We start from the raw sequence: 21406 nt of genomic DNA on the forward strand, positions 1-21406 counted from the left end.
ATATTAAACACCACAAGATATTATTTGTATAGCCCATATGAATTTAGATTTACCCACACATTTGCCCTTTTTGTGTTTCTTTCTTCCTGCATTTTCATAATTTTATTTGGTATAATTTTCTTTTTCTCTGAGGAACTTTCTTCTCTCTTATAATGTAGTCTGTTAATCATGAATTATTTTATTATTTATTTATTTATTTTTTGAGATGAAGTTTTGCTGTTGTCACCCAGGCTGGAGTGCAATGGCACGATCTCGGCTCACTGAAACCTCCACCTCCCGGGTTCAAGCGATTCTCCTGCCTCAGCCTCCCGAGTAGCTGGGATTACAGGTGCATGCCACCACACCCAGCTAATTTTTGTATTTTTAGCAGAGACGGGATTTTGCCATGTTGCCCACGCTGATCTCGAACGCCTGACCTCAGGTGATCTACCTGCCTCTGCATCCCAAAGTGCTGGAATTATAGGCATGAACCACTGTGCCCAGCCTAGTTTTTATTTTTTTGAAAATGTCATTATAGCTGGGCATGGTGGCTCAAGCCTGTAATTCCAGCACTTTGAGAGGCCAGGGCAGGTGGATCATGAGGTCAAGAGATCAAGATGATCCTGGCTACACAGTGAAACCCCATCTCTACTAAAAGTACAAAAAGTTAGCCAGGCATGGTGTTGGGCACCTGTAATCCCAGCTACTTGGGAGGCTGAGGCAGGAGAATTGCTTGAACTGGGGAGGTGGAAGTTGCAGTGAGCCAAGATGGCGCCCCTGCACTCCAACCTGGGCGACAGCTCCGTCTCAAAACAAAGAAAAAGAAAATATCATCGTACTTTGTTTTTTGAAGGTATTTTTGTTGGGTAGCATATTTGATGTTGAAAATATTTTTGCTGGGTAGTATATTCGATGTTTCCTTTGATCACTTTAATAATATTCCTCTATTGTTTTCTTACTTTGTTTTTTTGAAAATGTGGCTATGAGTTTTATTGCTGCTCCTTTGAAAGTTATGGCTTATTTCTTTTCTCTGGCTACTTTTACCATTTCCCTTTTGTTTTTGTTCTCTAGCAGTTTGATTGTGACATGCTTGAGTGTGGTTTGCTTTGTATTTATTCTGCTTGGGGTTTACAGAACATCTTGAACTGTGGCTTCCGTCAGTTTTGGAAAATTTTCATCATTTCTTCAAATATTGCTTCTGTACTATTCTATCATATCTCCTCTCTTTCTGGGACTCCAATAACACATATGTTAGATCTTCCTCCTCTGTCTCCTTTGCTTTTTTCTGTATTTTCTATCCCTGTTTCCATTTATCCTGCAGTCTTGCAGGTTCAGAGGAGATGACTTATCTCGTCTGTACCTATACATTGGGAACTGGACACCTACAGGAATGAGACTTTAATGGATAGAGGAGACAGTAGAGAAGACTTGCCCGAAGGAGTTGAGCGCTGCTTTGTGCGTAGCACTGTGGTGGTTCCTGAGGCCTTCACACAGGGACTTTCAATCCACGTCATTAAGGCAGAAGGGGAGAGAGGAGAGAGGAGAAGGGAAGAGAGGAAGACAGGAAACAAAAAGTAAAGAAATAGGAAGCAATGATACTATTTGATTCTGTGTAGAAAGGATTTTGAAATTTGACCTGCGAAAACAAGGAGATGCTCATATGAGAAAAAGCATGTCAGTGGGCCAGGAATGAAGAGTAAAGGGAATGGACCTTGGGTATCCTATTATTTTTAAAAGGTAAAAGGTTAGGGTGTCCCTTACTCCCAGAAAAATACTTTGCTTTTAAATATAGTTTATGAGACTCCATTGAGTTTCCTAAGAGGTAAGGTAACTCTCTTATGCTAGAAAACAGGCATTGCTTAGGCTGTTGGCTCTTGTTGCTTAATTTCCCAAAGATGCCAGTACACTTTGGATACTGTTAATACACCAGCAGCAAAGCTCTCTCTGGTACCATTATGCCCCATCCCCCCAAACTTTTGTGTCCCTCATCTCAGTGATAAAATTTAAAACAAACATTGGGTGAACGGGCTTGGGGTGGATATTTTTTAAATTTTGCATGTAAGGACATTTAAAACAAAGCAGCACCATTTTATACCATCACTTTATCTTTTCAAAAGGACGTTTTAACAGTGCAAAAGTATAAAGGACATGCTTCAAGATAGAGGATAATAAATGGAATGACTTAGTTTTGTGAAAGACTCACGATATCACTTGGTTTCTGGACACCATTCAAGACCTGGCTGTAGCTTGCCATGGCCTTGAGAACCATCCCACAGCAGCGATGCTGTTGGACCCTTTGGCTGGGACCTCAGGACCCCCTGCAGCAGCACTGTTTGCTCTCACCTGCTGGCATGATGCCCCCTTGTTGACAGGGCTGCATACAAGGCCAGCGATGAGTGGCAGGCAATGACGCCAGCATGATTTGCTGAGGGCACACGCCATGCTTCCTGCAGTGCCAGTGCTCTTCTGGGTCCACTTTGCAGCAAGATAGATGCGCTCTAGATCCAAGAGTTTTGCACCCTTGGCAGGGGCGTGGGAGTGTGTTTCTTCCTTCTCAGGAGCCTTCTTGAAAAGGGGCTTTTCTGTGTGTTTCAGGAGCTCTGTGTTGGAGATGAGGATGGTTCTTACTCTCCTGTTACAGATGAGGAAGCTGAGCCAAGAAGAAGCATATGGCCCAGGGCTGTATGGTTACTTGTGACATCCCTGGGACTAGAGCCCAGGCCTCTGTGGTGCGTGTGGAAGTCTGAGCCTGGCCAGGCTCTGTAATTAGGCCCCAGAAGGGTGGTAGGGCTTCCCCTCCCCTACCAGTCCAGTTCTGGGAACAGAGAGACAGATCCTGAGAGCCTGTGAGAGCAGCTGCTAGGAACTCCTCTCGCCTTCCGGTGCGCCTTCCTCCCGTGCTGTGGGCTGCAGCTCCCCCCAGGCTCCCTGTCCTCCCTTGAGGCTGGGGGCAGCTGGAGGATACCAGGTGGTGATAGAGAAAGACTGAATCACTGGGGATTCAGGAACACCTTGAAGTGAAGGGAAGCCTCCTGGGCCGCTGCATTTTCAGTGTCCCCACAGAAATTCTTGTCTGTCAGACGAGGGTTGTTGGATGCCTTCGTAAAAGCTGGGCTTAGTGCAGCGCCTGGTTTGTAATTTGCTGCTGTTTATCCTTAGCTGTATCTTTACCCCTTGCTGGTAGAGAAATTCCCCCGAGCCCTTCTCTGTAAACAGGCCTAGTTTCTGGCAGGTAAAGCCAAAGCTCCAAGGAACTTTACTTACTCACCCCTGTCCTTAAGCACTTTTCACCCAGCCTGCTAGGAAGGGCCCTGTTTGTTGGAAGGTGTTTGATGTTTGGCATTTTTTAACCTCCTGGTGTCCATCTGGTCAGAAGCCGAGTGACTGCTCACGGGAAGGCCCTGTTTGGCTCTGATGACCTCCCAGAAGGACTTTTGGAAGGATGGGGCCTTGTGAGGGACTGGGCTTCAGAAGTCATAGGAGCAGCCTGTGTTCCTGCCTGGGGGAGAGCCTGCCCCTCCCTCCCCCATCATTCTTTTACTGCATAACTTCTCTCTGTGAGAAACATGTCAGAAGCTTTCCTGGAACAGGCCAGGAGGGAAGCGAGGCTGCTGACAGTGGCTTTAGAGCCTGGAGCTTGTGCTGGGGCCGGTTGTCCTCCAGGACTCCCTTGTTGGCCACGTGGGCCAAGCCGGAGGTGGGGGTGCTCTTAGAATGTGGATCTGAGCAGGGAGAGGTGTTAGGTGTCCTGAGGGCTGTGGGGGTGCTGAGTGGAGTCCCACAAGGACCCGGGCAGTCTCGGCTGAGGTGCTTATCTTCTGGATGCCTCCAGTGCTGGCTGGTTCTGGTGGAGGGCAGAGGCTGGCCTGGGATCCCGAGCAATGCGCTGAGCCTGGGGCGGAAGGGCATCAGTTTTTTCTGGATTCACTGGTGCAGGAGCTCGTGAGGCCAAGGTCAGGGTTGCCGGCCAGCTGGACTGGTTTCTGCCTCCTGGGGAGCCTGCCGATGGAGCCTTTCTGTCCATCAGTGGGCAGTGCCTTGGCCTGGCACCGGGCTGGTCGGTCCTGAGGGACGTGTGGGACCTGAGGCCTCCTCTGTGGAATGTTCTTTTGGTCATTTGTTTAATAACAGGTCCATGCCAGTGGAGAGCTGTGAACCCAAAAGTGGCCAGAGAACAGTTTGAGGGGGGTCCTGATGGAGGGTGGTGAGGGGGACACACCTCTGCCTGCAGAAGGAGGAGCTTAATGTGGCCCACCCTACAGCTGTGGCATCTCTGGTAACCTGTGGAGCCACCTGCCTCTCTTGTGGGCTTGCCTCTGGACTTGCTTCAGGCAGAGAAGAATCCAGACACAGAGAGACATTGGTGAAGGTCACTGCAGTGCGCAGGCTAGTGTTGCCGGTCTTCGTTTATTTTGCTAAGTCAGATCGTATGCTGGAGTGCTGGCGGGGCAGAGGTGGGCAGGCATCAGGGAGTTAATGTTTAAGCGGGGACTCTGGCTCCCAGCTGAGCCCAGGGCTTCCCACAGTGAGAGAAACAGCTGATGTACCTGCCAGGCATCCCTGGCCCAGCACAGCAGACATCTGTATCATGTGTGTCATCACTCCTGAGGGCCCGTAGGCTCGGCTTATCCTGCCCCATGCTGCCCATTATGGAGCCGCCAGCCACACGGGGCCTTAGAAATGCGGCTGGTCCACAGTGGGATGTGCTGAGTATAAAACATACGTGGCGTTTACAGACTTCGTGCACACACACAAGTGTAAAATATCTCTGATATTTATTTTGATTACTTGTTGAAATGATAACATTTTGGGTATATTAAGTAAATTATACTATTAGAATTCATTTTGCATGTTTCTTCTTGCCTTTTTCAATGTGGCTGCTAGAAAAGTTACAATCATATGTGTGGCTTGCCTTCTATTTCTTTTGTTCTGCGCTGGTCCAGCCTTTTTGAACAGAGTCACTGGAACAACAGCAGCCACTTGTGTGGCCTTTGCGTGTGCCTGGCCTGGCGAGTGCTCTACTCATGCCCTCGCGACAGCCTGTGAGGCAGGGGCTTCCCAGACATCTGGGGACATGGAGGGTGCACTGTTGCCCAGGTGTGGGTAAAAATGTATTGCAAAAACATTTTTTTAAAAATTGAGTTATCTTCTTTTTATTTTTAAAATTTACTTTTCATTAAATTTTCAACAAGTTCTGTATTTTTCATAAAAGTCATGCATAATCAGTGTAGAGAATTTGGACACATGGAAGCAGATGCGCTTCCTTGTACCTTAAACAGAGCGTCTTGGCGTGAGCCCACTCCCCCAACAACCCCTGCTGCGATGTTGCCTGGCTGCCGGGTGGTGGGGCTGCGGGGCTGCGATGTTGCCCGCGTGTGGGGCTTCGGGGCTCTCCAAGGCCGGCTCATTGCGCGGCCACTCTGGTCTCAGCCCTGCCAGCCGTGGTCACCGTGCCCAGCCAGGTGCTCTTCACCCTCTCTCTGCTCACCCTTGCCTACCTTGGAAAGCCAGCTAGAGCTGGGTATAAAGGAAGAGAATACTGGCCCTGGGTGAGGTGTGGCATTAGTGGCACCTTCTGGGCTCCTGGGCAGGGGTGGGGGGTGGCTTTCTTGAGCAGCTGGGATCATTCATTGACTGATTTTTGGATAAATGAGGTGTTAGTGGGCCTTGATTCGGAAGATTGTGAAAGAGGATAAAGGGAAGGCCTTGCACCCCACGGTCCTCAGATGTCAGTGTTTGCCAGCCCCGCAGAAAGGGCAGGGTGGGCGAGAGGGCCTTCCATTCCCCAGCGAGGGCTCCACCTGAGCCCCGTGTCCCCCTGGCTTGGATTAGGGAGAGCCGAAAGCGTTCTCTCTCTCACCACCAAGTGCTTTGGATGCCTGTGGCAGCACCTTTCCTGTTCCAGTGAATTAGGGAAGTCTGGGTGATTGGAGGTTCTTCAGACCTGAAGGGGGTGGTTGTGTTCTCAGGGTGCCCTGTGTGGTTTGTGACCTTAGTCTGCGGACCATCCCTGGTCTGTCTTCCCATTTGTGCTGGGTCCTTTCCAAGTGCTTCTCAGCTGACATTATTTGGGGTGTCCGTGTGCCTGTGAGCCTGTGGATTATCAAAGGTGATGGTGTGGGGTGGGGTATTCCTGAATCTTTTTCACTGGAAACACCTACTTCGAGCCAAATGTTCTCTTAAAACAACAGGTGGCATCTCCCACCTGTTCAAAATGCTGGCGTGGCAGCGAGGGCCCCTGGTGCAAGCGGTGTCTGTGTGGTGCCGCCCCAGGCCTTGTGGGTGGGTGGGTGGCCCCAGCCCTGCATGAGCACTGAGTGCCCGCCCCCACCTCCTTGCAGGTCTGGCAGTGGGTCTTGGCTTTGGGGCACTGGCAGAGGTCGCCAAGAAGAGCCTGCGCTCCGAGGACCCCTCAGGTGAGCTGGACCCTTCAGTGAGAGGGGCAGGGTGGGCCCTGGGAGGGTTGAACCTGTCAGCCCCCAGCCCCGCCTTTGCTCTGGGAGTGTCAGCCAGCTGGGCCGCATTTGCATGGGGTTCCACGTAAGTGGCGTCCCTGGGGTGATGAGGTTGTTCATACAGATGGATTGACTTGCTTTAGAGGGGGTGAGGCTGGAGGCCCTTCCTCCTCCTGGCCCAAAGTGGCCATTTAGCCCCTTCCTTTTGGCTGCATGCACACCCACACACCTGCACACCCAGACACCTCCTTACACACCCCCTGCACACCCACCAAACACCCGCACACCTGTTTACATACCCTCCACGCCCACTGAACACCCGCACACTTCCTTACCCTCCACACACCAGCCCACCTCCTTGCATCCTCCACACACCCACCTACCTGTACACCTCCTTACACACCCTCCACACACTGCACACCTGCACACATCCTTACCCTCTGCACCCCCACCACACATCTGCACACCTCCTTATCCTCCACACACCCGCACACCTCCTTACTCTCCGCACATCCACCTCACACCTTCCACACACCAATCGGACACCCTCCACACACCCACCTCACACCTGCACACCTTACACACCCTCTGCACACATACCTCCTTACACACTACACACCCACCTCTCACCCACACACCTCCTTACTCTCCACACACCCACCTGTCACCCACACACCTTACACACCCACCTCACACCCGCACACCTCCTTACCCTCCACACACCTTCTTACACACCCTCCACACACCCGCACACCTCCTTGTAAACCCATCTTTTGCTGCTGCCCTACTCTCTGGGAGTCCCTGTGGCCTGCTGGTCTGGCCGGGTCAGGTGTGGCTGGGGGCAGGGGAGGTGTGCAGGCAGATCCTGAAGGCTGCTCCTCACCAGCCCAGTAACCTGGGGAGGCTGTAGCCTCTGCAGAGGCACCTCATCTCTGAAGTGAAGGTCACAGCCAGGGTCAGGCAGGTGGTCAGGTCAGGACACTCATCCCACTGAGGTTGTGGCTCGCTGTGGCTGGACTCTGGAGAGGTTCTGCGGACGGACCTCACTGAGGCTTTGGGGGTTCGTGCCGCTGTGATGAGGAGTGGGGCACACTGAGCTTCTGCCGCCTTCTGCCTGTGAGCACCAGGCTGGGCGCCTCCTCAGGCCTCTTCAGGCATGGGGGGCGGGCCAGGTGGGTGCGAGGTCAGCCCAGCAGGGGCTTTCCTGTTAGTGGGGCCTGGGGTGTGGAGAGCAGTGCCAAGGGAGCCATCTGCTTGGTGGATTTTCCTAAAATTTGGATTTTCCTAACATTTGGAGTTCTGGGCCAAGTCCCCTGGCCCCGGCCCATTCAGGGAATGTCAGCTCATTCTGGTATCACGCCCTTCCACCCCCACCTATGGGGACCCCCAGAGACACCCAGTGACTGGCCACACTGCGGTCCTCACAGCCCTGTCTGCCAGCCTGGGCTAGCCTCCGTTGGGGGCCCTGCCAGTCCCTGGACATCCACCCTTCACCCACCAATGCTGCCTTCTGGGACGAGGGCACTAGTCCCTCGCACAGGCCCTGACTGAGTCCTGGGGCACGGGCGGCATGCGTGTCCTTGGAAGGAGCTGAGGACGGAGGGCTTAGCAAGGGTATTTTTAGCGTTAGTGCTGAAACCCTCGGGGAAATGAAGCCTGGATTTCTCTGGAAGGAGAAGCCAGCCTTCCCCCACTGTCCCCTACGGTCCTCTCCAAAGCTGGCTGTTCTCCAGACTACCTCATCCAAGCAGAGAAGAGGCCAGGCTGGCTCCACAGTTACAGTTGGTGTTCTTTGTCAGGGACAGTGGTGACCCCAGGCTGGGGGTTAAGGGGCCCAGGCATCAGTAGCCCTGAGAGTGGGACCCGAGGCTTAGGCTGGAGTACGGTGGCCCTGAGCAGCCCCAAACTGTGCTCCAGCTTCCTGACCAGGCCCTGGCACCCTCTAGCCTGGAGGACGCCTGCCACCCTGGCTGAGCTCTGCCCTGGAAGGACCTTTCCTGAGCCGGGGGCACGCCGCCGTAGCCCTGGACCCGTCCCCATTTGCTAAGTCATTCTCACAGCCAGCCCTGCCCGGGCAGGGGACATGCCTCCGGCCTGTGGCGCTGACCAGTTTTGCCGACGGGCTACCTGGGAAAGCCCCGCCTGGGCCAGGCCCTGTCTGCATCTGTCAGGAGAGCTGCCGCCAGCCGAGGCCTGCTCTGTGTGTGGTGAGGAGATGGACCGTCCCTCCTCTGACCTGGGGCAGTGGCCTCTCCTAAAGGTTCCTCTCTGCCCGCCCTCCCCAGGGACCCAGGCCCAAGCCCCCAGCCTGCAAGTACCACAGGGCTGGGGGCAGAGGGGACATTGACTGCCTTGCCTTTGGCGCTGGCATCTGCTGCTGCCTAAGGCAAGGGGGTTGGCCCAGGGACCCTTCTGGGCCCAGCCCTCTTGGACTGGCTCTGCCCATGGGTCATAGCTCAGCCTCCCAGGGCAGCTCAGCCTCTTCCCCCAGAGTCGTTAGGTCTCCCACCTTCCCAGGGCCCTTCCTGCTGTCTGGGAGCCTGGAGTGAGCCTGGCCCCTTTCCATGTGGCTACCTGCACATGTGGGCAGATGCGGGTCTTCTCTGAGGCTCCTCTTCCGGACTGCAGGGCCTCCGTTCTCAGGGCAGCCTGCCCCACCCTGGTTTCTCAGGGGCCAGGCTGCACCCGGCTCCGGGGCAGAGGGCAGTGGCACGGTCACCTCTCTCTTCCCCTGCTGGGTACCTGGCTCCGTGTGCCACCCGAGTGCCATGCCAGGCCTGAAGTGATTGGAACTGAGGCAAGTGCTGGGTGCTGTGGGGGCCAGAGGGGAGGAAGCTGCACTGCGACCTCTTGGGGCTTGAGATCTAACTAGATTCACAGGACAGAAGGCAGGAGAAGATGCGAATGTCACAAGGGCTGGAGACCTGGCGAAGAGGGGTGCTGAAGAGCTTAGGGAAGGTGGAAGGACACGGAGCACCAGATCTCTGCTCAGGCCTCTCTGTGCCTCTGGACAGGGGCACCTCCCTGTTTAGGCAGCACTGAGCTGATGGCCCAGGAGGGCACGGAAGCTAGAGGGGGCTCAGCCGCCTTGGGCCACACGGCTGCTGGCAGCTGACTTAGCCGGTCTTCTGCCGCTCCTGAGTCACGGCCCTCAGCCCTCCCACTGGTGGACTGGAAAAAGGCCACCTGCACCGTTGGGGTCACTGCATGCTCATGACTGTCCAGCTGGCTGCACTGAGCTGCAGGGGACCTCTGTGGGTGAAGGGGAGAGATGGGCACCCCTGGGCTGTGCTGCCCTTGGCCTGAGCGCCCTTCCCTTGAGGACAGGCCTCTGGCTGCAGCCACTTGGCCCCATGTGCAAATGCACACCGACCCCACAGGTGCAGCGGACCTTTGTGCAGTGCCCTGGGTGGGGGTGCGCAGGGCAAAGGCTTGGCACCTCCTCACCTGGGGTCTCCCCTCCCATGCCCCTTCCAGCCACAGGCAGCACCATGGCCCTGCCACGGCCCACCAGGTACCCATATAGAAGGGAGAGGCCCTGTGTGTGTGTGTGTGCATGTGTGTGTGTGCACATATGTACGTGTGCATGCCTGTGTGTGTGTATTGGGAGGCGCTGGTGTCGGGCCTGGGGATGCAGCTCACACAGGCTTGGGGAGGTGGACATGGAACAGTAGTTAGTTGTGTTGCTGGTTTTATGGATGCCTGGGTGGAAAGACATTGAGCCGCCGTCTGTGTCAGGCTGGATTTGCCATCCTACTCCCAGACCCCCCCGAGTGTCATGGTGACCCCTCTTGCCTGCCCACAGGGAAGAAGGCTGTGCTGGATTCCAGTCCTTTCCTGTCTGAGGCCAATGCAGAGCGTATCGTGCGCACGCTCTGCAAGGTGCGTGGTGCGGCGCTCAAGCTGGGCCAGATGCTGAGCATCCAGGGTGAGTGGGCTCGGGGGCTGCTGCGCTGGGACTGCGTGGGCTGCTGTGGGGGTCAACTTCCAGGGCCGGGAGCAGTAGCCCACCAAAGCTCAGTGGGTAAGATGTGGGCAGGCTGAGGAGAGATCTTAGAGGATAATAGGCCTGGTCTCCAGGTGAGTGGCTCTGGGTCCAAAGAAACATGGGAAAAAGAGCAGAGAGGAAAAATTGCTCTCTAGAGGCGGTCAGAACACAGGTCATTTCAACACTTTACTGTATTTTATTTTCCAAATTTCTTTTGTAATTATGAAAAACTTTGCATGTTGCATGTAAAAAGCCCACCTTCTCAGGTCGCTGGGCTGAGGCTGGGGCTCTGGGGACACTGAGTGGCCGAGGGCGTTTGTTGCAAGGGCTCCTGTCTTTCTGGCCTCACCTGTGCTCCTGGTGGGGAGTGTGTGGTGGCCAGGGTGTCCCAGAAGTGTGCCCGCCCAGCTCCTGGGCGAGCACTTTCATCCCCAGGTTGTCCCTGTGTCACTCTCCTGCCTTCCAGATGATGCCTTCATCAACCCCCACCTGGCTAAGATCTTCGAGCGGGTGCGGCAGAGCGCGGACTTCATGCCACTGAAGCAGATGATGGTGAGGAGCCAGGGACTCTGCCTGCCCTCTGGGTCCTCGGCCCCCACTGGGTGGAGGAGACAGACTTGGGGCTTCTCCAGGTGGCCCAGGCAGGATTGTGCTCAGAGCCCCTCCCTGGTCCTGCCCTCCAGAAAACTCTCAACAACGACCTGGGCCCCAACTGGCGGGACAAGCTGGAGTACTTCGAGGAGCGGCCCTTCGCTGCTGCGTCCATCGGACAGGTGCACTTGGCCCGCATGAAGGGCGGCCGCGAGGTGGCCATGAAGATCCAGGTAGGCAGCCTGGTGCGCAGTGCCTGTCCCCGTGGGGGCTGCAGGGGGCAGAGCTGGGGCCTGGCTCATGAGTGCCTCTGCACCCCATGTCCCACAGGGCACTCTCTCTCCTGGTAGGGCCATATGTGGTGTCCTCTGGCCCCAGTGCCTGGTTGGCACCAGAAGCTTGGGAAGTATTTGCTAAATGAGTGGCTTTGGGGGCACAGAGGGGCTCCCAGCAAGCTTGGTTTGGGTCGTGCAGGGACAGGGGACAATTGATTGCCTTTTGGGGCCAGAGCTGGTGGGAGGGTGGCCCTGAGATGTTCCCGGGGGGTGAGGTGAGGCAGGAGTAGAAGGTGGACGACAAGGCTGTGATGGGGTTCAGGGGTTACAGCAGCATGGCTGGGTCTTAGCTCTGGTTCTTCAGGGTGTGGGCTGGGGCCAGGACACAGCTGGGAAGCCAGTGGGGGTTAGGGGAGTGCCCCAGGCAGGGCCCGCCCATCTCCCTGGGCTAACTCCCCTGCTCTGCCAATACTCCGCAGTACCCTGGTGTGGCCCAGAGCATCAACAGCGATGTCAACAACCTCATGGCCGTGCTGAACATGAGCAACATGCTTCCAGAAGGTCTGAGGCTAGGTGGTTGGGTCAAGGGCAGGAGGGGGTGGCAGGCATCTGCGTCAGGTTCTGGGGACCAGAGGGGGGCCTCCCTGCAGAGCCCCCTTCCTCGCTGATGCCCTCCTCTCCGGCCCAGGCCTGTTCCCCGAGCACCTGATCGACGTGCTGAGGCGGGAGCTGGCCCTGGAGTGTGACTACCAGCGGGAGGCCGCCTGTGCCCGCAAGTTCAGGTGTGGCCCCTGGCCGGGCCCCTTGCGTGTTTCCACCAGGGAGGCAGAAGGGACCACGTTCAGCAGCTGGTGAAGGCCTCTCCGGCTCCGAGGGGCAGAGGGCTGGGGTTGCAGCCTGGGCCGAGGCCACATCCTGCCTGGGGTGAAGGAGGGCCCTCTGCCTGGTGGGGTGTGCGTGAGGGGCGATGTGGAGGGCCTGTGGCTAGGGCGTGACCTCCTGCCCCTACCCAGGGACCTGCTGAAGGGCCACCCGTTCTTCTGCGTGCCTGAGATCGTGGATGAGCTCTGCAGCCCGCACGTGCTGACCACAGAGCTTGTGTCTGGCTTCCCCCTGGACCAGGCCGAAGGGCTCAGCCAGGAGATTCGGAACGAGGTGCGTCTGTGCCAGCGGACAGGTGGGGCCGGGGTGGCCCTGCTGTGTGGCTGTTTGGTGACCTAATGGTGTTAGCCGGGGACTTGGAGCCCTGAGGTGCTCCCTGGGGGTGAGTGGCGTTGAAGTAGCACCAGTGGGATTTAGGGGGACACAGGGGAGCTGCTGCCTTCCCTGGCCCAAGGGACACTGAGAATCAAACAGTCCTGCAGGGTATGGTGGGTAAAACAGAAGGCAGGGGCTTCTCTGGCCCCAGTCACCCAGGGCACCAGGCAGCGTGGTGCCGCCTGATGCAGGCCCTCCGCGCTGTCCACAGATCTGCTACAACATCCTGGTTCTGTGCCTGAGGGAGCTGTTCGAGTTCCACTTCATGCAAACAGACCCCAACTGGTCCAACTTCTTCTATGACCCGCAGCAGCACAAGGTGAGCCCCAGGGTGGGGGCACCCGCAGCCAGGCCTGAGACCTTCTCTGAATGGGGCACGTGAGGCCCTGGCCTGCCCCTTGGCCTGGGAAAGTCAGCAGAGAGCTCAGGGCTCTGGGAGTGGGGATCCTCACCACCCTTTGTTGCACCCCCTTCCTGGCCCCACACCTGCACCATGGAGCAACAGGGCCAAACTTCTCCTGGTGTCTCTGTCCCCAGGTGGCTCTTTTGGATTTTGGGGCAACGCGGGAATATGACAGATCCTTCACTGACCTCTACATTCAGGTAACGGGAGACGGGCCCTGGCCTTGGTCCATGTTTTTCTGAGGCTGGGACAGGATGCTGGGGCACTCGGGGCGGGGAGAATGACTGGGTTCCTGCCCTTGTGTCCCCAACTGCGCTGCCTGCCCCTCAGGTCTGGTGACAGCAGGCAGTTAGGCTGACAGCTGCCAGGCGTGTCACCGCACTGGCCGGGGACCTTGTGCAGGGAGAGGATGAGGGTAGGATGGGCCCGGGTGTGGCATTTGACTCCCTGGGATGTCGGGAGCTTTTCTTTCCATGCTGCCCATGGGTCCTCTCCTGTGCCTCTCCCCAGATCATCAGGGCTGCTGCCGACAGGGACAGGGAGACTGTGCGGGCGAAATCCATAGAGATGAAGTTCCTCACCGGCTACGAGGTTAAGGTGAGCAGGGTTGCGGGGGATCCCCAGGACCCGCTGACCCAGGGCCCAGCTCCCTGTGTAGGAATGGATGAAAGCACAGGGGGCAGCTGCCCTCAAGGGGCCCCCAGAGCCTGGACCTCCTTGGGCATGGTCTGAAAGCTGGGGCCTGCCCCGGCCCATGCCGCCGTGCTGTGCATGAGATTTTCCGAGGGGTCCAGTGAGTTGGGGGCTCAGGGGACTTGTCATGAAGCTCTTGTTTCTGCCCCTCACTCTCGCCCACTTACGGCTTGGGGTCAGGGCTCGATTGAGCCAATGTGCAGAGCAAGTGGGAAGGGAAGCCCCAGCCCTCCCCTCATCAAGCCTCCCTGGGGAGAGTCGGAAGAAACCTCAGAAGCCTTTTAAATAAAGGCGAACGTCTGTGCTGGTGCCGCCTGAAGCCACCCACAAAGCGGCATTTTCCGCTAGCTGCTTGACAGTGGGGAAGGAGTTAAAGAAATCCAGGTCAAGCCTTGGGTTTGCCGCCTGGTAGGAGTGCCTTCTGAGGCCTGTCAGGATCTCTGAGCCTCCCTTGTCTCAGCTGTAAGCCCTCAGCGGGCGGCAGCTCTCTGCCACCTCTTCCGTATGGCCACTCGCACTGACTCGATTCCTGGCCCCCCATCCCTCTGACCACCTCAGGCTGTCCCTGGCGGCAGCTCTTCTCCCCCGCTCTGCTGGTGGCAGGTTCCTTAGGCTGCTAGTTCCTGTGGGGCAGACACACGGCCAATGGATGTGTCTTGGGTGGACTCTGGCAGGCTCAGACACGCATGGTGGGAGGCCCTGCCGGCTCAGGCCCACGGACTCTGTTCTTTTTGGCCAGAACAGTGTTTTGTTAAAACCTGGAATGAGTGCCACGAGGAGGGACTCATCCTCTGCATTCTGCCACAGGCCCCACCACTCCCTTTTGTATTGCATCAGCCCAGTTCATGTTACCCTCGTGTTCCCGGCCCCTGTGGGTTTGAGTTTATGCCCATTACCGTGACGTAATCCAGTTTACAGCAGAGTTTTGAGTGACAACTCAGCGCTCCGGGCACTGTGGGAGGAACCCAGGCTGGTGGAGGGCTCTGGTCTCGCCGCCATTTACCCTTCCTCTCCTGCCCCAGGTCATGGAAGACGCCCACTTGGATGCCATCCTCATCCTGGGGGAGGCCTTCGCCTCCGATGAGCCCTTTGATTTTGGCACCCAGAGCACCACTGAGAAGATCCACAACCTGATTCCCGTCATGCTGAGGCACCGTCTCGTCCCCCCACCCGAGGAGACCTACTCTCTGCACAGGAAGATGGGGGGCTCCTTCCTCATCTGCTCCAAGCTGAAGGCCCGCTTCCCCTGCAAGGCCATGTTCGAGGAGGCCTACAGCAACTACCGCAGGAGGCAGGCCCAGCAGTAGGGCTGCGGGCCACGCCCAGGCCGGCTCCAAGGGAACTCTCTCCTTCAGACAGGCCAAAAACCAGTAGGGAGGTGGCGGTGATGCTCTTTTTAACTCCTTTGCCCAGTAAGAGGGGGTGGCTGCCTGGAGCCCCCTAGCCAGTGTTTCCCACGGTTTCTGTTGCTAAATGGTTGTAGGGTGAGAAGTGCAAGAATGAAGATGAAGGCCACTGCTCGGTCAGTCTGCCTCCGAGTGTCCTCTCAAATAAGTAGATGAAGATGAGAGGGCAACTTTGTTTTCTTTTTCCTGACATGAATGTTAAGCAGAAGGGAGAGTCCTTACTCCCTTCCAACCTCTGTTCCAGTACAAAACCCAGACACATGAACAGATACAATTGTGGGATTTCATTATCTGTGTAGTAGGTGTGTGTGTGTATGTGTTTCTAGAGTGAGATTTGTGTTTTCTGCCCTTTTCCTCTCCAGCCGATGGACTGGAGCTGGGAGAGGTGCTGATCTAACAGTGCCAACAAGTGCTCCTTAAGCCTGTGAGGCCCAGGCCTGTAGGGCTGGCTCTCATCTTTGACAGCTGAATGTTTCTGAAGAACTGCTGCCCCACGGTGAGGGTGGGAGCAGCAGAACAGGGAATGCCAGACACAGGCTGGCTGCTGCTGGGAAGTGGGGTGGGACTTCCTTCCTCGGTCTGGAGAGGCACAGGTGTCACCAGTTCCAGCCAAAGGCTCCTCACAGGTTCTGTGAATTTTTGTACAAGTCTTGTAATTACCGAATCAACTTGTTTCAATTTAATAAAAATGCTCGTGGGAAGTGCTTTAGCGCGTGTACTTCTGTATTTGGTGTGTGTGTTCTGTATTTTGGAGAATGACAACCCGTATCTTCTAGCTCTTGGTGGTTTTTTCCTGACCTGATGGTCAGAGCAGGCTCAGTGTCACAGCCCATTTGCAAGGTTTGGGCCTGGTTCAGCGTGCGGCTCTTGGCCCCGAACCTGGAAGGCTCAGCCCCGTTCCCTGTAAGAAGGGTGGTGGGAGTGGTAGAGAACAGGAGGAGAAGCCGCAGTGTCACTGCCCCAGCCCCCAGCGGGCTGTACCACACTGCTGAAGCAGCTGTACCCGGTGGTGGTGGCAACTGGGAGGACAGTGACACCTGCCAGCAGGGCTGACGCCGGTCTGCATCACAGTGAGACGTCTCCTCTCTAGACATCAGCTGCGGTTGAGGACCACTTCCTGCAAAGTGGATTTTCCTGGGGCCAGCTTGATTCCTAGATAACAGGACACACTGGACACTGAGCTGGGGCCCTTCCTACAGACCTGTGAGCCATTGAAAGTGCAGCTGCAGACCACAGAGGCCCAAAAGAGGCTTTGAGAGGTATAGGCTTTCAGGGTTCTTAAAGAAAACATAGTTTATGAAATTTGGGATTGCTGAGTAACAGACCCAGTGGGCTTCAGGACAGGATGGAGAGGTCTGAGTGGTGTCCGTGAGGCTGCCCGGCTAGCAGTGGTGCCCAGCACCACTGGCAGATCCCTGGCTGGAACTCTTGTGGCTCTCTTAAGGGTATTTGCTGTTATTTAACAAACTCTGCGGCACTCAGATCTGAAGCCAACGCCCTGCAGAGTAAACAGCAGGGGCAGAACCCAGGCCAGCCCCAGCCAGGGCTCTCACGGCATCTTCCTCTTAAGTCAAGCAGCAGCATGTTGGGGGGGGGAAGGGAAAGGAGAACAGAGAGCCAGCATTTGCTTCCCCAGGAACCACGACCTTAACTGCTGGGGGAGGAGGAATTGTCTTTTTTTTTTTTTTTGAGGCGGAGTCTTGCTTTGTCGCCCAGGCTGGAGTGCAGTGGTGCGATCTCGGCTCACTGCAGGCTCCGCCTCCCTGGTTCACGCCATTCTCCTGCCTCAGCCTCCCGAGTAGCTGGGACTACAGGCGCCCAACACCACGCCCGGCTAATCTTTTGTATTTTCAGTAGAGATGGGGTTTCACCGTGTTAGCCAGGATGGTCTCAATCTCCTGACCTCGTGATCTGCCCACCTCAGCCTCCCAAAGTGCTGGGATTACAGGCGTGAGCCACCACACCCGGCCAAGAGGAGGAATTTTCTAAGGGAAATTGGAATACGGTTTGTGTGTCCTAAGTCTGAGAGCCAGCTGAGGACTAGAGCCCTTCCTGGTGAAGACAGTGGGGATCACTGGATTGCAAATTACTCTAATCCCCAAGCAAAGCTGGCTCTGAAGCTGGCCACACATACTTATTTTGTACCTGTTTTGATTTTTACTGTATTGTGATGCATGACTCCCCGTGCTCACCCATTCACACGGAGACATGGGGCTTGAGAACATGGCAAATCATGCCTTGATTTTCCCAGGGTCTGTGTCTTCGTATCCCTAACATCTAAGTGAAGGGCTGGACACTGCATAACAAAAATAATACTTGTTAATGTAGGCTTTAGTGGTTACTCATAAGGACAAAACACTGAGCCATAGGCTAGAAGTTAGATTCTGAGTGCTTTTCTACATTAACTCCTGACACTCCAAGTGGGTGTTTTTACAGAGGAAGAAAAGAGGCCCAGAGGTTAAGTGGTAGAACCAGAATTTGGAACAAGGCAGTCTGGTCTTACAGTCTACACTAATGGGACCAAATCAAGGGCTGGCAAACTATGAGGGTCCAAGGGCCACATCTGGCCCACTGCATTTTCCTATATTCCTATATACAGGAATATAATGCTGTATATATAGTTTACAGCATTATATTCTAACCAAAAAATGATCACGCCAGGCCATGCAAAACTGTACAATATTACAACAGGAAAAACCCTAAAAAATTTATAAAATGAATGATACTACACTATCAAATAAAAAAGCAAGTCATTTTGTTTTCATGAGATTTCAAGGTTGATTTGAGTCACCTTCCCCTGGAACTGCATGGTGTCCTGTGTAGGGAGGTGCCCAGCGTGCTGCATTTTTGCAGTTTTGTAAGTTTTACTGGAGCACAGCCACTCTCGTTCATGTATGTAGCAGGCTGTCTAAGACTGTTTTGCACCGAAATGCCACAGCCGGGGGGCTGCAGCGAACTATATATACAGCCCACAAAGGCACAAGGATTTCTTAACTCGTCCTGGACAGAAAAGGGTTGCCAAGCCCTGTTCTAAAGCACTGCACAGCTGACATTATAGCAAACCAACATAACAGTAACAGCCACAAGTGTCAATTCCAAGGGCCATTGGAACCGGAAGTGTTCTCTGAATAACTATTTAGCTGCCACCAGTTCAGGAGTTTCTTTAATGCCATCCCTGGACCTTCCCTGTAGGTTCTTAGATGCACCATTGTTAACTCCAGAAAAGCAGTAACAGTCAGTCTTGTTTAAGTGACACAAAATCAAACTGCTCCCACATTCACACTGTCCGGGCCACTTACGAAACCTCATGTAGCCAGAGCTTGGTCTTGTGGACTGAAGCAACAGCAACAGGGAAGTTCTGGCCAGAAGAGGGGAGTTGAAAGCTTCAGGAGAATTGAACATCATTCTTACCTGAGCTAAGGAAGACATTAAGAAAGTCCTAGATTAAACCACAGGGGCAAACTAACCCCATGTCCTTTTACGGTGTAAGGAAGCAGCCTGGATGAGGAGGGAAGCCAGCAGAAAGAAGAGAAGTGACACGCGGAGAGGTGGCACCTTTCTCTATTCCTCAGACTTTCAAGTGGGGGGAAAAAAGACAAAATACTCAATGCTAACAGTTCTCTGTTTTATTGCAATACAGCAAAGTCTGGTTAATATTAAGTGATATCAACATAAAATATTGGTGAGGAGTCTTTTGTGACATTTTTTACTATCCCACCTTAAATATTTCTGTGCAAAAGAATCCACATCATTGTTAGGTAGCAGAGGATCTCTTAGAAAGTCCCCTAAAACATTGTGGGCATAAAACCAAACAAAATAAAATAAGGATAGGCTAAAGCAGTATCTTTCCCCCTCCATACACATTTGTCAGCATTATATTCTAACCAAAAAATGATCACACCAGGCCATGCAAAACTGTACAATATTACAACAGGAAAAACCCTAAAAAATTTATAAAATGAATGATATTACACTATCAAATAAAAAGGCAAGTCATTTTGTTTTCATGAGACTTCAAGGTTGATTTGAGTCAGCTTCCCCCGGAACTGCATGGTGTCCTGTGTAGGGAGGCGCCCAGCGTGCTGCCAGTGCTGGGGGAGCCCGCACTCCTTATCTAGCAGGAGTGCACAGAGAACTCTGGACTTGAGTAACAATTAAAGTCATAAGGAAAGAGGTTTCACAAAATGGGCTCAATGAAATGCAGCTCATCTAGTTCAGGACTGGGCCAGAGAGAGGGGGGAGTGGAGTGCCTAATTCATTCCTATTGTGCTCACTGGACGTGGGCTACGGCAAAGTCTGCTCTGAGCGCCCCTCTGTCTAGATTGGATGGGGAGCCTTAGGCTTGGCAAGGCCCACCTGCTGGGAGACTGCAATGGTTGTGATCCCGGTCAAAGGCGGCAAATGGCCCTGCTGCGTCAGTGGTTTTGACGTCTGCTCACCCCTGCTCTGGCTTTTCCTTAATGATACCTGAGATGCCACATAAATGTAACCAGTCTTTCTCAGAAATAGATGTGGCCACTAAATAACAAAATGACGTAATTCTAACCTATGGAAGGAGAGGCTGAGAGCCAGCCGGGAATGATAGATTGTTGCTGTAAACATGACAGGAATTTCAGATTCTCCCCTGAAGTGTGGGCACAATAATTGGCTGGAAAACCAAATAGATGGGCTCGTTTTAGTTGTATCTCATAGCCTGAAAGCTGTGCTCCCTGGGAAAAACAGAAATCACTAAGTGTGTTGGGGATGTGCATAAATACATATAAATAGCAAAAAATGTAAGATCTACTTTAGCAATAATTTGACAAGGAGTAAGACTTTTGTTTTTGGCAAAAATAAATAATATATATGTATGTAATTTTAAACACCCAAAGCACAAAACATGATTAGTCAGAATTCAAGGGTAGATAACTTGGTTGGACATAGATAGCACCAAATACTAACGCAGATAGACTATCTCAGAAATGCCTCTGAATGTATTTTTTTCTATTGAGAAACAAGTGTCTGCTGCCATATACATTTTTAAAATGTCCTGAATGAAAACAAAGGATGTCTTCAGATAGTAATAAAATACTTTACCTGTGAGCTTTGCTACCGACTCCTCTGAATGGTCATTATGTTTTTTTCCCCTGAACTCACTCCTTGTCTTTTCACATCATTCTTCTCAGAAGCTTCTGGAGGTAACAGGCTTCATATTTAAGGGTGGGATAAACCCAGCAGGATGACCATTATTTTGGGAAAACCCTCCCCAAAACTATTACCTCTGGCAGTGTTTCTCCCCTAAAGCTCAGGTTTTAGAATCTATACAAATTTGGGACTGCTCTATTATGACTGATGAGATGACTTGCCATTGCAGTGGAAAATCAAAGAGCGCCGTGGTGCAATCCATGGGGTGAATATGGACAAGCCGCCCAGTTAGCCTGGCAACCAAGACAAGCCTCAGTAGTTCTCTCTCTGCCCTGTTGGGAGGCAGAAGGGTATGACCCATTGTAGCAGAGCCTAGACTTTAGGTAGGGTTATATTTTGATCCTAAAAGCATCCTTTGGAAAATAAGCACCTATAGGCAACAAAAATTCACAATTACTTGTCAAAGCTACAAACTAATGGCTTATGTCAATAAGCCATTTATCCTGTTAATCTCAGCTTGGGATGGCCTCCTCCCTGCCTGAGAAGAGAAGGGAGAGAGGAGAAGGCAAGGGGAAAGGGAAGAGGAGGATGGGGAGGGTGGGGAGAAGAGGAGGGGAGGGTGAACAGAAGGGGTGCGAGCTGGTCACGAGCACCAGGCAGGGGCCGGCTGGCTGACTCCCTTCTCTCAAGTGGAGTGCTGAAGACAAGGATCTACCTAGTCTCATGTCAATGGTCCAATTAAAGGGCCGACCCTTGGTATTCAGGTGACAAAAGCATTTTTATACTTCATTCTAAAAAGCAGAAAGGTTTGGGAGATTAGAACTGTGCTGTGAATTACACCCATCCAAAACAAAGTATCATCAAATCTGAGCCGGCACCAAACTCAGAATGTTTAAATGTCAAAGCTGTTATATGAAAATTCCCAATTATAGGTGCTTGCAGTGGAATCCCTAGCAGGATCCTTTCTTCCCTCACTGCATCTCAGAACCTTCTCCACATAGCAGCATCACCTGGAAACAGCTTCAGCTCCCTGCACATGCCACAGGCCAGCATGGGCTACTGCCAGTGACACAGAGGTGGAGTCACAGACAGCAGCAGTGAAATGACGGCCTTAAACACTGCAACTCAGGTTAGCAACTGCAGGAAAACTTTCTTCATTTTCACTGAATTTTAAAGAGAGAATCCTGTCTCTCTCAGAGAAACTTAGGCGAAAAGTAAAAGAGAGGCAAAATCTC

The 21406-nt window shown here is 53.6% G+C and overlaps 1 protein-coding gene across 2 annotated transcripts in view; it reads left to right on the top strand.

The window, feature by feature from the left end:
- The window catches only part of ADCK3 (aarF domain containing kinase 3), a 40340-nt gene extending 24588 nt beyond the window's left edge, over positions 1-15752 (top strand). For both annotated transcript variants that reach the window (XM_011948967.1, XM_011948968.1), the window contains exons 5-15: positions 6321-6395; positions 10240-10362; positions 10889-10974; positions 11106-11246; positions 11768-11849; positions 11977-12070; positions 12302-12443; positions 12757-12864; positions 13083-13148; positions 13459-13545; positions 14664-15752. In XM_011948967.1, coding sequence (XP_011804357.1) covers positions 6321-6395; positions 10240-10362; positions 10889-10974; positions 11106-11246; positions 11768-11849; positions 11977-12070; positions 12302-12443; positions 12757-12864; positions 13083-13148; positions 13459-13545; positions 14664-14948 — 1289 coding nt within the window. In that variant the 3' untranslated portion in view covers positions 14949-15752. The remainder of the gene's footprint in view (positions 1-6320; positions 6396-10239; positions 10363-10888; positions 10975-11105; positions 11247-11767; positions 11850-11976; positions 12071-12301; positions 12444-12756; positions 12865-13082; positions 13149-13458; positions 13546-14663) is intronic.
- The last annotated feature ends 5654 nt before the right edge of the window (positions 15753-21406 follow it).

The sequence above is a fragment of the Colobus angolensis genome, unplaced genomic scaffold (assembly GCF_000951035.1).
Source record: "Colobus angolensis palliatus isolate OR3802 unplaced genomic scaffold, Cang.pa_1.0 Scaffold288, whole genome shotgun sequence".
NCBI lineage: Eukaryota > Metazoa > Chordata > Mammalia > Primates > Cercopithecidae > Colobus > Colobus angolensis.